This window comes from Coloeus monedula (genome assembly GCF_965178545.1).
Source record: "Coloeus monedula genome assembly, chromosome: 1".
Lineage (NCBI taxonomy): Eukaryota > Metazoa > Chordata > Aves > Passeriformes > Corvidae > Coloeus > Coloeus monedula.
In genome coordinates this window covers 72,042,134-72,055,325 of record NC_138781.1, presented here as the reverse complement: position 1 = coordinate 72,055,325, position 13,192 = coordinate 72,042,134, and the positions used below count along the sequence as shown (strand labels likewise).

Genomic DNA, 13,192 nt, shown 5'->3' with positions numbered 1-13,192 from the left:
TATCTACTGGGCACAAAGGTCCAAACCAGCTTTTGAGTGTCATTCCTGTAAATGTTTGCTATTTCACTTTATTCCTGTGTTTTCTTTGCCTTTCTTCTTGGCACAGGGATGCCACCAGAGCAGCAACTTGGGGATGTGAACCCATGCAGGCTATCTGGGAGATCACCTGCTCTCCAGGACATGAATGGATGTCTGCCTTTGTTCTACACTGGACTTGCCTGTGAAATTTAGCAAGAAGGTCTTCCTGTCACCAGCATGCCCTCCAGAGAGCATTCACATGCTCTCTGACAATAATTATTGGAAGGAACAAGTCCCTGTAGGCTAGACAGTTGAGAAGCAGGGAATCATTAATTTTAACTATATTGAACTGCAATTCCCAGGCCAACAATGGTGTGAGAATTTGGTGCAGAGAATCAGACCTGCTAACGAACTGACCAGGAAAAATATATAGACCTGGAGCTCTTCTCTCTATAAACATTCATTATAACTGTAGTAAACACATCAAGATCTCCCATCTGCTACCTATGATGATTACTGTTATCCATTATTTGTATTGTATTTGTGACATACACTGTAAACACTGAGATAATTGAACTCAGTTGGGTAAATGACATTCACCCCTTTTCACTCTTTTGATCCGCTCACATCAAAACCAGTTCCTTGATTTGGTTTCAAAGCTATTCCCTTGGTGGCCACCTGACCTGGATTTACTAGGCCAGCCTTAAATTGACTTGATGTGCTCCTTCTTCCTCCCTCTCACTTTTTATCTTGTGTAAAAGAATTTCCCATAATACCCTTAACTGTAAATAATAATTCAGGCAAGGTATTTCTCATCTGAGAATTAAATAAGTAAATAATTAGTTACAAACCAAGAGAAATTTACTTTACAATGGAAGAAAAGACAAACTCTCCTGTTTCAATTTAATCACTGCAGGGAAAAAAAAAGAAGAATAGACTTCCATTGCCTTAGCACTGGTTGTGCTGGTAAGTTGCCAGTACCACTTACTGCATCTGGGAAAGCCAAGGGAGACACAACACTGAGTTGCCTTACAGTCTTTTAAAAAAAAAGAGAAAACTAAATATAACTCAGTAGATGCAAGAGCACCTTTGAAGGCACTGGAAGATTTAAGCTATTGCAATCCTCAAAGATGTTTTCAACCCACACAATTCCTTTAATCATTATTCTGAAAAGCATTAATTCGTTTCCTGTTTAAAAACTTAGTTTGCTTCATTCTTTTAGTAGTACGGGCTGGAAGAATGCCTTCAATGCATCTTTATTGCATTGTCATTCTTTGTAATTCTTTGCTACTTCTGTATATATACATACACATATATATACACATATACACACACATATATAGGTATTTACATATATGCATACATACATGTATAGAGATATACACACACACGTGTATACACACAAGTGTACACGCACATATACACATGCACACACATACACACACACATGTTTCTTGCCCTGAACAAAGCTTACAAATCCTGCTTGGGTGCCTCAGAAGGTACTCTCCCACTACACCCCTGACAGAGTGTTCTCATGCACTTGCAGATAATCACACTGCCTCCCTTCACACTGCCCACCTGCTCAGACACTGTTCCTGATTCCACACGTACTTCTTTCCAAGGAAAAGGTGAAAGAATTCATGCTCAAATTTCATGTATCACCTTCAGAAATGGTATAATTTGTGAGGAGTTTTTGTCCTATTGCAGGACAGAGTGCCCCACAAGTTGATGACTGTAGCTCAGATATAAGCAAGTTTCCACCTTGAAAAGTGGGAATAACGTTAAAAATGTCTCATTGGCCAGAAGCAGTGATGGGGACTTACTCTTGGTACACATACATAAAAATACATGTTCTGTTCTTTCAGGTGCCTCTCCCCAGTCTGTGTTCACTCAGCATCACTTGATTCAGAGTTTCCTGCACAATTTCAAGAAGCTTTTTTCAAAGCATTTACTTGAATTAGAAAAAATGAATTATGATGCTCAGTGATGTTTAAACATCTATTCATTTCATTTCTTACAGAGATGAGCCAGGTGACCCTCAAAGCACTGCAGGAGCTGTATTTTAGGTAGTAATACCCTACACAGACCTTTGATGCAAGAGCAGACATAAATAAGTCCTGGAACCAAGCACAAATCACAGCCAGAAAATGTAGCAGGTATTTGCACTTCTCCTACAAGATGACTGAATTTTCCCTCATCAAAGAAGCTGTACAGAATTTAGACCAAGGCTATTGAAACTGAATTTTTTTACTGTACCTATTCAAGTCTCCAAAAGTTTTGCAGTATTTCAGATCAAGTATTTAGTAACTGATGTAAGTCACTATAAACCCTCACACTGTGTTTTGATAGCATATGTTGGAACAACTCAGTGCCCATTTCCAGGCCCCCTGCAAATGATCCAGGGAGTTAGAAAGAATCAGCGAGCAGCTCTCAGGGCTTTGTTACAGACCAGAGGTAGAAGTTTTATTAACCTTCACCAGTAGATCCTTATCAGTGGACTTCTATTTTCTGCAGAATATATTTCAGCTCCAAATAAAATGTGCAGTTTCAGATGAGGTTCAAAGTTAGGAAGAAAGCAGAGGTGGGCTTTTTTGTGGCCTGATAGGAATGGTGGTCCCATGGAGGCACCTCACTGAGACAAAACTCGCCCTCTTTGAGGAAAGAGGGTTCACAGTGTCTCTTGAGCTGGGATGAGGTAGACAAGACAGAAAGCTCAGAGGTCAGCCAGGGTTGCTGCGATGCAGCAGCAGACCCAGTTCAGGAGGCCCATCCTTCAGGGTCCCAAAGTCCTGCCCTTCCTGCTGTGCTCAGAAAGATTGATTTGCCCAGTAGCAGTGCCTAGAAGGCAAAGTCATGGCTGCTGACTCTCTGAGCAGGGAACTCAAGTGGAGGATCCTCTACTTCGCCTCTGTAAGACAACGTTCTCATTACTTTTGCTGAGCTGGAAGTACTGACCAAGGACACAGGCCTGTCAGGAGAACAAGTGATTGGCAGTCAGTTGTTGCTTGAGCCTGCTAGGTAGCACTTGGAAGTACAGCAGGCCCTAAATACACTGCAGCTGCAATGGCTGACAGGAAATAGATAGATTATGTCCAAGTTAAAAAAAGAGAACATCCCTCTTCTCTACTTTGAGCAGTGCAAAAACCTGCCCACAGCCTCCTGAGTTAGTCTGCCAGGAACTGCTTCTCTGATGAGAAGTGGGAGGCATGATCTCCCATGCGCATTCCAGAGGGCACTAGGAAAAGTGAATGCTGTAACTGTAAAGATAACTCACCTTTGGGTATCCTGCCCAGCTGACAAATGTCTCTGTTCTATCATGGCACATTCTCATTACATATAAACCTTTTAGATCACTGTAAATACAAAATCCTGAATCACACAGTCCTCCAAAGCCAGATATTCACTTGAATCTACTCGGAACTTGTCAGCTTCTACCAGATAAGACAAAAAATTCACCCTTTTGTCTCTGTACATGACACCCTGTGGAACTAGAACTTCCCCTTCACTTGCTGAGATGCTGCTAGGAAAATAAAGGAATTCAAAGGAAAAACAATACCTTGCATCTTAATACCTGTGCTCCTTTGCTTTCTTTTGTACTAAATAAGAAAAATTAACAATTCCCAGACATGCAGCTTGATGTAAAAGAGCATTATGCAGGGAGAAACAGCCTGAAGAAAACAGCCTCAGCTTTAAATGACCCTGGTATCCTGCCCAAAATAGGGACTGGATCCTTCTGATACCCAATAGAATATCCTACCCATAGCTACTAGAATTGACTCTACCCATGGGTGGAAAAATTGGTGACAGTTAATAACACAGGAAAAACCTAGCAGTTAATAACACATAAAACAACTATGCAAGTCTTACATGAAGAGGGTTGCAGTTTTGCACTGAAAGAGTGTTTCTTGAATTCACTTTTTGTGACTCCTGTATAAAACACTATGTTGCCTGAAAGGTAGGTAGTAGCAGTGTAGGAGTTGCGACTCTTGTTCCTGAAAGTTATAGTGACTTTAAAGTCATTGCCAAGGACTGCCTTTTGTGCTTGGAAGTCCATTTCAACATCCGTCTGTGGCTGGTATGTGGTATCTTGGATACTTTGCTTTTTAACACCATACATCACAGCAGTCTCGAGTGCCAGTCTCTCCTCGTCTGAGCCTAGGAATGAATGAAAACCAGATTTAGAAAAGAAATGGAAATGCAGCATTGGCCCACCTACCGATCACAATGGTGTGTCTTCCATGGTTTGTAGTAGCTGAAAGGAATGGATGAGGACAGTGAACCCTCCTGGGGTAACACTAGCAGTGGGAGAACTTCACAGCTACCAAGGGAGTTGGTATTAAAGCCATATCAGACAAATTGATGTAGCTGAATTCCTATTAATACATCTACACTGGTTTACTCTGTGTGAGCCTCTGGCCTGAATAAGAAATGTCTAAACGTGTGTACAGAATGCCTTGAACTGTTTTGAATGCTTTGAGTTGCTCCATGACTAGCCTTTATTTTCACTACAACTTACTTAGTCTAAAGCATTTCTGAGTAGCAAAGTTTGTGCTCTGTTTGTGCCTTAAGATCAAGGCATCTGCAGTGTTTCTGGGATGGAGTTACAAATAAAGAATTCCAGAGGGCACTTCGGCAGCTTTTCATGAAGCTCCTTCGGTGACAGAGGTTTCCAAGTCATCATCCAAGATCTGACTGAGATAAGTCTACATCCATATGGTCGCAGCCCATTTCAGGTTACCTTCTCGGAACTTGTACTCCGCAGTAATGTCCATCATTCCATCACCTCCAACTTCCTTGGTCACAATCAGCTGGCCAATATGGGTTGTGTCAATTTTTTCTACCACTTGGGTTCCATTTTTCTCCATTTTTGTGTAAAAAATGTCACTATTCACCTATGAAATTAAGTGAAAGAAGATTGAGATATATGGAAGTAGAGAGAGGAAGAGAAGTCAGCCTATCTCCCCCACAATAATGACATGTTGACTTGAAGTCCCACTAATTACTCATGTTGAAATTTCATGTTTAAAATTAGTCATATGCTGAGATGAATTTTACTATTCACAGCTCCAGAATGACAGAGAGTGTAAACTTTACAAGGCTACGGAGAGGTCATTCAGATTTGGAGACCACTGCTACACATTTCTTGTAACAAAAAGCTTTAGAAATAGAGAGGGGAATGCTTAACAGATAAAATATCTTTATTCTTTTCTGTCCTAAGCTATTTACAATTCAATTAGAGAGAAACTTGTCCTGCAGTGTTGCGATTCTGGGCATGCCTCCTCTGGTGATACAAGAAGTTAAAACTCCAGACCAGGCCCTCTATCTGCTTACTGAGATATTTCCCTCTCAGATCTGTCAGTCAAATCACCCATGTGAGATCTCCATGGCCCACAGCAGCCAAAAGGAATGTGGTGAGCAAAGAGGATGAGCAGCTAGAGCTAGTGACTCATTCAGCATAGCTGAATCTTGGAAGGAAAAATGACCACAGACTGAAGTTTCAATGAAGTCAGAGCAGCTTTTTCTTCTTGTTATATTGGGGAAGAGATTAGAGAAATCTCTGTCATTCATCAGACCCATATCACAACTACTGGCCTGCATGTCAAAATATAATGATGAGATTGTTCTGTGACATGAAGCATACATGAAGTAACTTCTCAATCCATAAATTGCAGTGGAGCCCTATCTTTTGTCTCGCTATGGTCTCACTGATATCATTCGTTGCAGTAAAAATTCTCTCGTATGTACCTCAGCATAGACGAAAGGAGAATCAAATTGGAAGCAAACGTGACCATGTTTAATGGCTTGAACTGAGGCTGGACCACACCTGTACATACCTATGGGGAGAAGAGAGACAAAGTGAGAGCCTAAATTCATTAAAAACATGTCAAAATATTATATTTTCTCAAAGAAAAAGAATTCTTGGGGTTTGAAGAACTCTTTTAATAGTTTACAGAAACTCTTGACCAAGAAGCAAAAAGCTTAATTTTGTTACCATCTCCATAGATAACACAGTCTCAAGTCTGGAACAACCTGGTGGTTTGGTACCTTTAATGGCACTATAACATCCACTGTAAGTCTCAAGTGCTCAAAATATAGTTACAGCTGGTTTTGGTTAAAACAGATAATTTTGGGAGGACTCAGGTACACCACAGGCTGAGAAAGATCTCACTATAAATTTGAGAATTTATATTTTAAGGGCTGGAAAACTAAGGACTGGGAAGAAACAACAGTGACTTTTCACTTTTTTCTCTCCTGCCTACTGTCTGCTCATGAATTTTAGTTAGGGCTTCATAACATAAAGGAGAATTAATTTGATCAGGCTCCTGTATAGGTACTCTAAAATGTTAGAAGCCCTCTTTGGCAACAGGATTACATCCCCTCTGTACCAAACAGGGCCTTTCTCATGCAGGATTTTGTGCCCAGGCAGCAGTGTTATAATAAGGACAGATTTATTTTAGAGTTCAAAACAAAGCAGGAGAAGGCCCTGAGGCGAGTATGGTTATTTGGCTCAAGAAATTGTCACTGGCCATATGGTGCCAGGTGCCACTGGCTCAGCTATTATCAGCTCATTGTTTGAAACAGAGATCCCAAACATTAGAAAGTGAGCTAAGGAGGACTTCAATCAATATTACCATCACTGGTTTCTTGAGGCGTCCCATCAACAACCTGCCATCCTCCGAAACCAACAGGAAGGTCAGGTCTGGTCATCCAAGCTTCATTCCAGCAATGATAATTCCTTAGACAAGAGATGGGACCAGTATATTAAATTCTTGGAAAGAAGCACACAGACCAAAACAAATCCTGTGTATTTATGTCCTGGCATTGCTTAAATAACACCATTTTCCAATTCAGGAGTAAAAAAGTTGACTCTTTTAAGAGAACAGATTTTTAGGTGTTTAAGTGTGGTACCTATCTGTTAAAACCTGAAAGCCAAAATCCTTCATTGTAGTTTCCTGACTGCAAGTTGAAGAAGCTTTTTTGATTCTTCTAATGTGTTCTGAGTGTAGATATCTCAGAAAATATGCCACTGTTTGGAGATTGCTGGGGTATATGAAAAGCTACACAAACTAGAATCCCTTTCTATCCAGACACCTCCACTTCAATCTGCCTGCTAAAGCAAACTTTGAATCTTCAAGCCAATGAAACATGGTCTGCTTTTTAATTATCCAGACTGAAGCTTTGGTGTCTCTTATGAAGAGATTCAGGATCAACTCCACAATGTACAGCGTGTACTTTTGTTTTCATGGCTCAAAACAAGCATGCTCAGCTGGCTTCCATGTTTGTTGAGAAAAAGGCTTTCTACAACTATCCTCACTGTGGATTCCTTATAAGTTTTTCCCCATGTGTCATGCCAGTGCATGATGTCAGATCTCCTAAGACATACATCTTTTCATAAAACCCACCTACAACCACTGTGGGCCAACCCGAGTCTTTAGGGCCCAGGACAGTGACCCAAAAGGTAAAATTCTGGGAGTAGTTCATCTAGGTGCTCAGGGTTAAAATGCTCTCACCTGGCTGGATGCTCAAGAAAATTTAAAAACCGGTACAGCACCATCACAGCCTGCCCTGGGTGTTTCAAAGATGAGCAGAAAAGACAGACAGATGTTGTAACTTCCTACAATGCTACTGATGCTCAAGGGAGAGAGCACAAGCAAGAAGAAAAGATAATCTGGAAAGAGGGTCTCGCAGTAAAGCCTGCAAAGTGTTTGAATTTCATTACTGCAAAAAAATAAAAGAAGGAAAGAGTAGAGAAAGGGGCAATTTTGCTTGCAAATTGTACATATCCTACAGCAGATCTGAATAAAATTACATCTGTGTAGCTGCTGATATAGCCTCTAGTACATGCAATGATATTAGCAACCAAAATGGGGATTGTTAAACTCTGACCATTTCATTAATAATAGGTGAAAACCAGCTATGGAGCAGAGTCAGAAGGATCTGAAGCTTGTCTAACAAGACATTTCAAAGTGGAAATGAAATCTTGGATCAGGGTAAAACTTGTCAGTTAGGAGAGTTAATGAAGCAGCACTACAGAAAAAGGAATTATTCAAGGAAAATGACGCACGCTCAGAGAATTTTTGATGCTGCTGAGAGTATTCAGTGCTGAATCATGCACACAGAACTTTGCTGAGGGCTACCTGAGAATGGGGACAAACTTCGTGGAAGGTGGGTATTTGAAAACTGCTTTGCCAACATATGAGAAAGACAATCCCTGCCCTGAAGCCTTCACTGGTTCACTTTGAATCAAAGTCAGATGTGTCACTGGCTTTGCATTCTGTGAAAGAAGAACCTGAAGAGCACGCAAAAGGAAAAGATGATAAAAACAAGGCGGGGAGGGGGGTAACAGTGTGTGAAATGGCAGATCTACTTCAGTTCTGCAATTAGGTAACGCAGTTTTTCTAGACTTTTTTCTGTATTCGTCTTAGGGACAGGAACTTTCTCTCTGGTTTCTGGACACACAAGGATGGCAGTTGCATTAGGTCTGCTGCCATGCAAATAACAAATACACGTGAGGATATGGAATCTGAATGGACAGAAAGACACTGCTTGTAAAGCAGTGAGCATTAAGGAAAGGAGTGTGAGGGAAACATTTGCCTTTCCAAATGTAGCAGAAACTTCTCTATAGAACTGAGCACAGCTGAGGAGCTGATTGCATGACCATAATTTGTCCAACTGATTCTGTAATTCTTTTATTGTACAGCAAGCCTGAGACATTAAAGAAAGCAAGAATGGCAACAGAGATCAATGTAGTGACCATTAAATATTTACAGAGATAATTACAGATAGACTAAACAAAGCAATGGGGACATTAATAAAAGATGGCCAGGTGGGTTTTATGCCTGGAAGACAATTCAAGAAGGGTAGTTCATATTGCTTAGGGGACAGGCATATGCTAGAAGCAGCTGCTGTCCTTTTATGAGCTAACAAGTTCAGGCATTGGGGTCGAGGGGAGCACTGATAATATTGCTGAGAAATTAGAGCAAAGTGACCTGGAAGTAAATTGAAGAGCAGAGGTCTCAGAAGGGCTTTCTCCACAGGTCTGGATGTGGAGCTCCCATGGGGCTGGGTGATACCAAGTAAGTTTCTGCTGAGATACTGACGATTATTTGCTTGGACCTCACAGTAGGAGTGAGTCTTGATTCCCATCCAAGAGAAATATTCTTTAAGTGTCTTTATATCATCATTAAGAAAGGCAAGGAGAACAGACAGTACTGATGGCCCCAAATCCAGTCAGATTTATAAAAATAACTTTTTGCAAAGCCTGTGTAATTTTGTATATGTGTTTTGTTGGTGGTGTTGTTGTTTCCTATCCTGAGGGAGAAGATGATCTTTAATAAAAATAAATAAATGTCAGATAACATTCAGAGGGAGCCCACACTCAGAGATTGATTGGACTAAAAATCCTGGCTCCAAGTATCCCTGAAGTCTGAGAGTATTTAAGACCTGAAGACAGATCAGCTCCAGCAGTACAAGGCTAGAGTACAAGTACAATAGAAATGATATATTAATAAAGAAAAAGAGCTTTGCTTACAGTTTTCAAGAGATTATAAATAAAAGTGAGAAATGCATTTTAAAAAATCATTATAAATACCTCAAGCTTGTCCTCTTAAAGAAAGAAATAAAAGAGACATTAAAAATAAAATCAGGGTTAAGACACAAGTCATTAGAAGTCAGCATGTGGGCTACCATGGAGTGTTACAGAGTAATGAAAAGAAAGGACACAGAGGAGAAATGAAAAGACGTGTATATATTAAGTCATGCCCAAAGGGTTATGTGCACCATGTACTAATAAGTGCAGAGGGAGGATAAAAGGATGAACAAGGCAGTTAGAGAAGTTATCAAGCCAAAGAAAAGCAAATGCAGGATGGAAGGATGAAATGCTAGTATAAAATTGCATATGGATTTCAGTGGGGCTAGGATGATTTTGGATAACCTGACCCTGTCCCAAAAGAATAAGGGAGAAAAATACATTAAATTAGGAAGTCTTGGGAAACAGCTGGCAAAAAGAGAGGTAGGGAAGTAAAAGGAAGTTTCAAAAGTTGGTGAGATGAATTTCAAAGATCAGGTTAGGAGAAGGAGAGAAGGGGTGAGACAGTGAAAATTCTAAAGCGTAGCAGTGATCCATTACTGGGTGTGTATGGACACAGCACTGACTAGCCCAGTCAGTGGGTCTTGTTTCATGTCTTTTACAGGTAGAGTAGGTTATAGAAGACTTCTCCTTTACAGCTCTATGAGCCATAAAAGGACCAGCCCCATGAGACATGTTGAGGTCCTTCTGTCTCACAAACCACATGCAAAACTGCCCAAGGGTACTAATAGGAGGGAACAAGGCAAATAGCAGGACCACAGCTCTGGATTTCAGGAGAGTAGGCTTTGACATGTTTAAGGTCCTGCTTGGAAGAATCCCATGGGAGGCAGTTCTGGGTAGGAGATGGATGCAGAAGAGCTGGTTGTTTTTCAAGAACCACCTCCTCCAAAGTTAAGAATGGTCCATCCTTGTGTGCAGAAAAACAACCAAAAGTGGCACAAGGGGGTCCCAATTAAACATAAAAAAATGGTGCTTAAAAAAGAGGGGGGAGTAGGGACAGGTGACCAGGAGGAATACAGAGTCACTGTCTGAGCATGCAGGGACAGGTACAGGAAAGCCAGAACAGAGCAAACAAAGTATGTCAAGGGATGTGAAGAGCAGCAAGTAATGCAAGCACATCAGTGTCAAAAGGAAGACTTCAGAATGTGGCTCTGTTGTTGAACAGAACAGGCAAGCTGGTGACAAAGGATTAGGAGAAGGCATTCAATACCTTCTTTACCTTGGTTTTTACTGCTAAGATTTGCCCTCAGGAATCACAGCCCATGGGACCAGTGTGGAGGTTTGGAATAATGAAAACTAGACAAGTAACAAGACAGAGAACAGTTAAACAAACTGAACACACACAAGTCCAATGGATCTGATGGAAAATCTGATGTAATCTCACCAAAAATGCTGAGGGAGCTTTCCAAAGTTACTGTAAGACCACTCATATCTATCTTCAAAAGATCATGGTAATTGGAGAAGTTCCTGCAGACTGGAAGAAATCAAATATTGCTCTATTCTTCAAGAGAGAGAAGGAGTATCCAGGGAGAGACAGACTTGTCAGCTTCACTTTGATCTCTACAAAGGTTATAGAGCAAGTTCTTCTGGAAAACATTTCCAAACATATTAAGGACTAGGTGATTGGCGATAGTCAGCATGGATTTACAAGCAGCCAGCTGTGCCTGACAAATCTGAGAGCCTTCTCTGATGAAATGAGTGACGGAAAGGACAAAGCAGAGACCAGTGCATGGAGGTTGGCCCTTTTGACCTTAGCGTCATCTCCCAGAACATCCTCACAGACAAACCACTGAAGTAGAGACTAGACAAGTGGACAGCAAGATATATTGAAAAGTGGCTGAATCGCTGGGATCAGAGGGCTGTGATCAGTAGTGATCACCCCAGCTGAAGCTTAGTCATTAGTTGTGTCCCCTAGGGGTCGATACTGGGTCTGACGCCATTTAAGAGCTTCATTAATGACCGGGGTTATGAGACCCGCTGTACCCTCTGCAAGTTTGCTGATATAGAAACCTGGAAGGAATGGCTGATTCAACACAGACTGTACACGAGGAGAAACTAAGGCAGCTGGGACTGTTCAGTCTGAAGATGGGGAGGCTCAGTAGGATCTTATCCTTGTGTGTAAATGCCTGATTAGGGAGTTGAAGGAAAAAAGACAGAGACAGACTCTTCTCAGTAGCCCAAGCACAGGACAAGAAGCAATGGGCACATACTGAAACATGGAAAAATCAGTCTGAGGATGAGGAAACACTTTTTTTTACTGTGGAAATGGCTGAGCACAGGCACAAATTTCCCAGAGAGGTTGTGGGGTGTCCATCCTCGGAGATACTCAAAGCCCAACTGGACACAGACCTGAGCAACCTGCTCTAGCTAACTGTGCTTTGAGCAGGAGGGTTGGAGGACTTTCAGGGGTCCCTTCTAGTCTCAACTATTCTGTCATGCTGTGGCACAAGTGTCACATGTAAATGAACCTCGTTTCCTTAGATTTTCTCTTGATTATAGAATTCACATAAAAGATGTCACAGCAACAGGTTCAGTCATTTCCTCTACCACATAGTGGGTTTATTACAGTTTTTAATACAAAGAATTCCACAGATTAAGTTATTAATGAAACAGGCCGATGAGCTGCTCTGCTAATGAGTTGAAGATATCACTGACACAAGTCAGGTATATTAACATTGAATAGGACAAGTATCTCCTGAATATAGGAATGTAGAGGTCACATTCACTGCTTCACTCTGACGAGGAGAGGCTTGAGGGCCAATATCCCACACAGCATATAATCAATACATGCTATACTTCTCCTGTCAGACAGAAGACAGTAAGAGTTTGAAGTGCCAGTTAGAGGACTGCTTTCTCAAAAAGAATGTGTAAACTCCTTCTCTTGGCCCTAGGGAGTTTTCATTTTATAAATCTGGTGATAGCATTTCAGTATCTTGTATGATACCTTGACTTGTTTCTTTTTCAGCTGAACTGGGTTTATTTTGGAAAGCACCTCTTTGCAACAGTGGCTGTGTGCACACAAAGTAATACCAGTCTACAAATGTGGAAACTGTGCACAAGCAGATCAAGAATGGTGTTTTTCCATAGATATTGAGGTACCTCTTGGAGCCTGGCTCCAGAAGAATAGAAGTGCCCATTCTACCCCCTTCCATTTTTAGAAACAGCTTGTCCGTAAGGAGCACAAGCCCATTCCAGCTCTCAGAATGCTTAAATGTGCAATGTATGGTAACATTAATAGCAGGATCCCCCAGGGTTTGCCTTGTTACACAACAAGGGCTTCATATTAGTCAGCTTACCAACAATCCATTCATTCTGTTTCACACCAGCCAGCAGTGTTCTTCAATGCATAGAGAAATAAATACAACATAGGTATTGCCATCATGTTTTTTACTACTTTTATCATTGACACATTAAAGGCATTTTCCAGGAGGACTCACCAGACAGAATCTTTTGTAAGTCTGGTGTCCACTTTTCCTTCGTCATCCAGAAAGAAGTCCAGCCGTAAATTGGCATTGTTGTCATGGGCAGAAGAATAGTTGGTAACGAGTCTTGCAGGTATCCCCAAGCATCTCAGAACTGTGGCAA

The 13,192-nt window shown here is 41.2% G+C and overlaps 1 protein-coding gene across 38 annotated transcripts in view; it reads right to left on the bottom strand.

The window, feature by feature from the left end:
* F13A1 (coagulation factor XIII A chain) overlaps positions 1 to 13,192 on the bottom strand; it is a 274,375-nt gene that overhangs the window by 9,287 nt on the left and 251,896 nt on the right. For all 38 annotated transcript variants that reach the window (XM_082286988.1, XM_082286997.1, XM_082286989.1 and 35 more), the window contains 5 exons: positions 13,045 to 13,183; positions 6,651 to 6,754; positions 5,764 to 5,852; positions 4,757 to 4,910; positions 3,886 to 4,173 (listed from right to left, as the gene is read on the bottom strand). In XM_082286988.1, the coding sequence (XP_082143114.1) occupies positions 3,886 to 4,173; positions 4,757 to 4,910; positions 5,764 to 5,852; positions 6,651 to 6,754; positions 13,045 to 13,183 (774 nt within the window). The remainder of the gene's footprint in view (positions 1 to 3,885; positions 4,174 to 4,756; positions 4,911 to 5,763; positions 5,853 to 6,650; positions 6,755 to 13,044; positions 13,184 to 13,192) is intronic.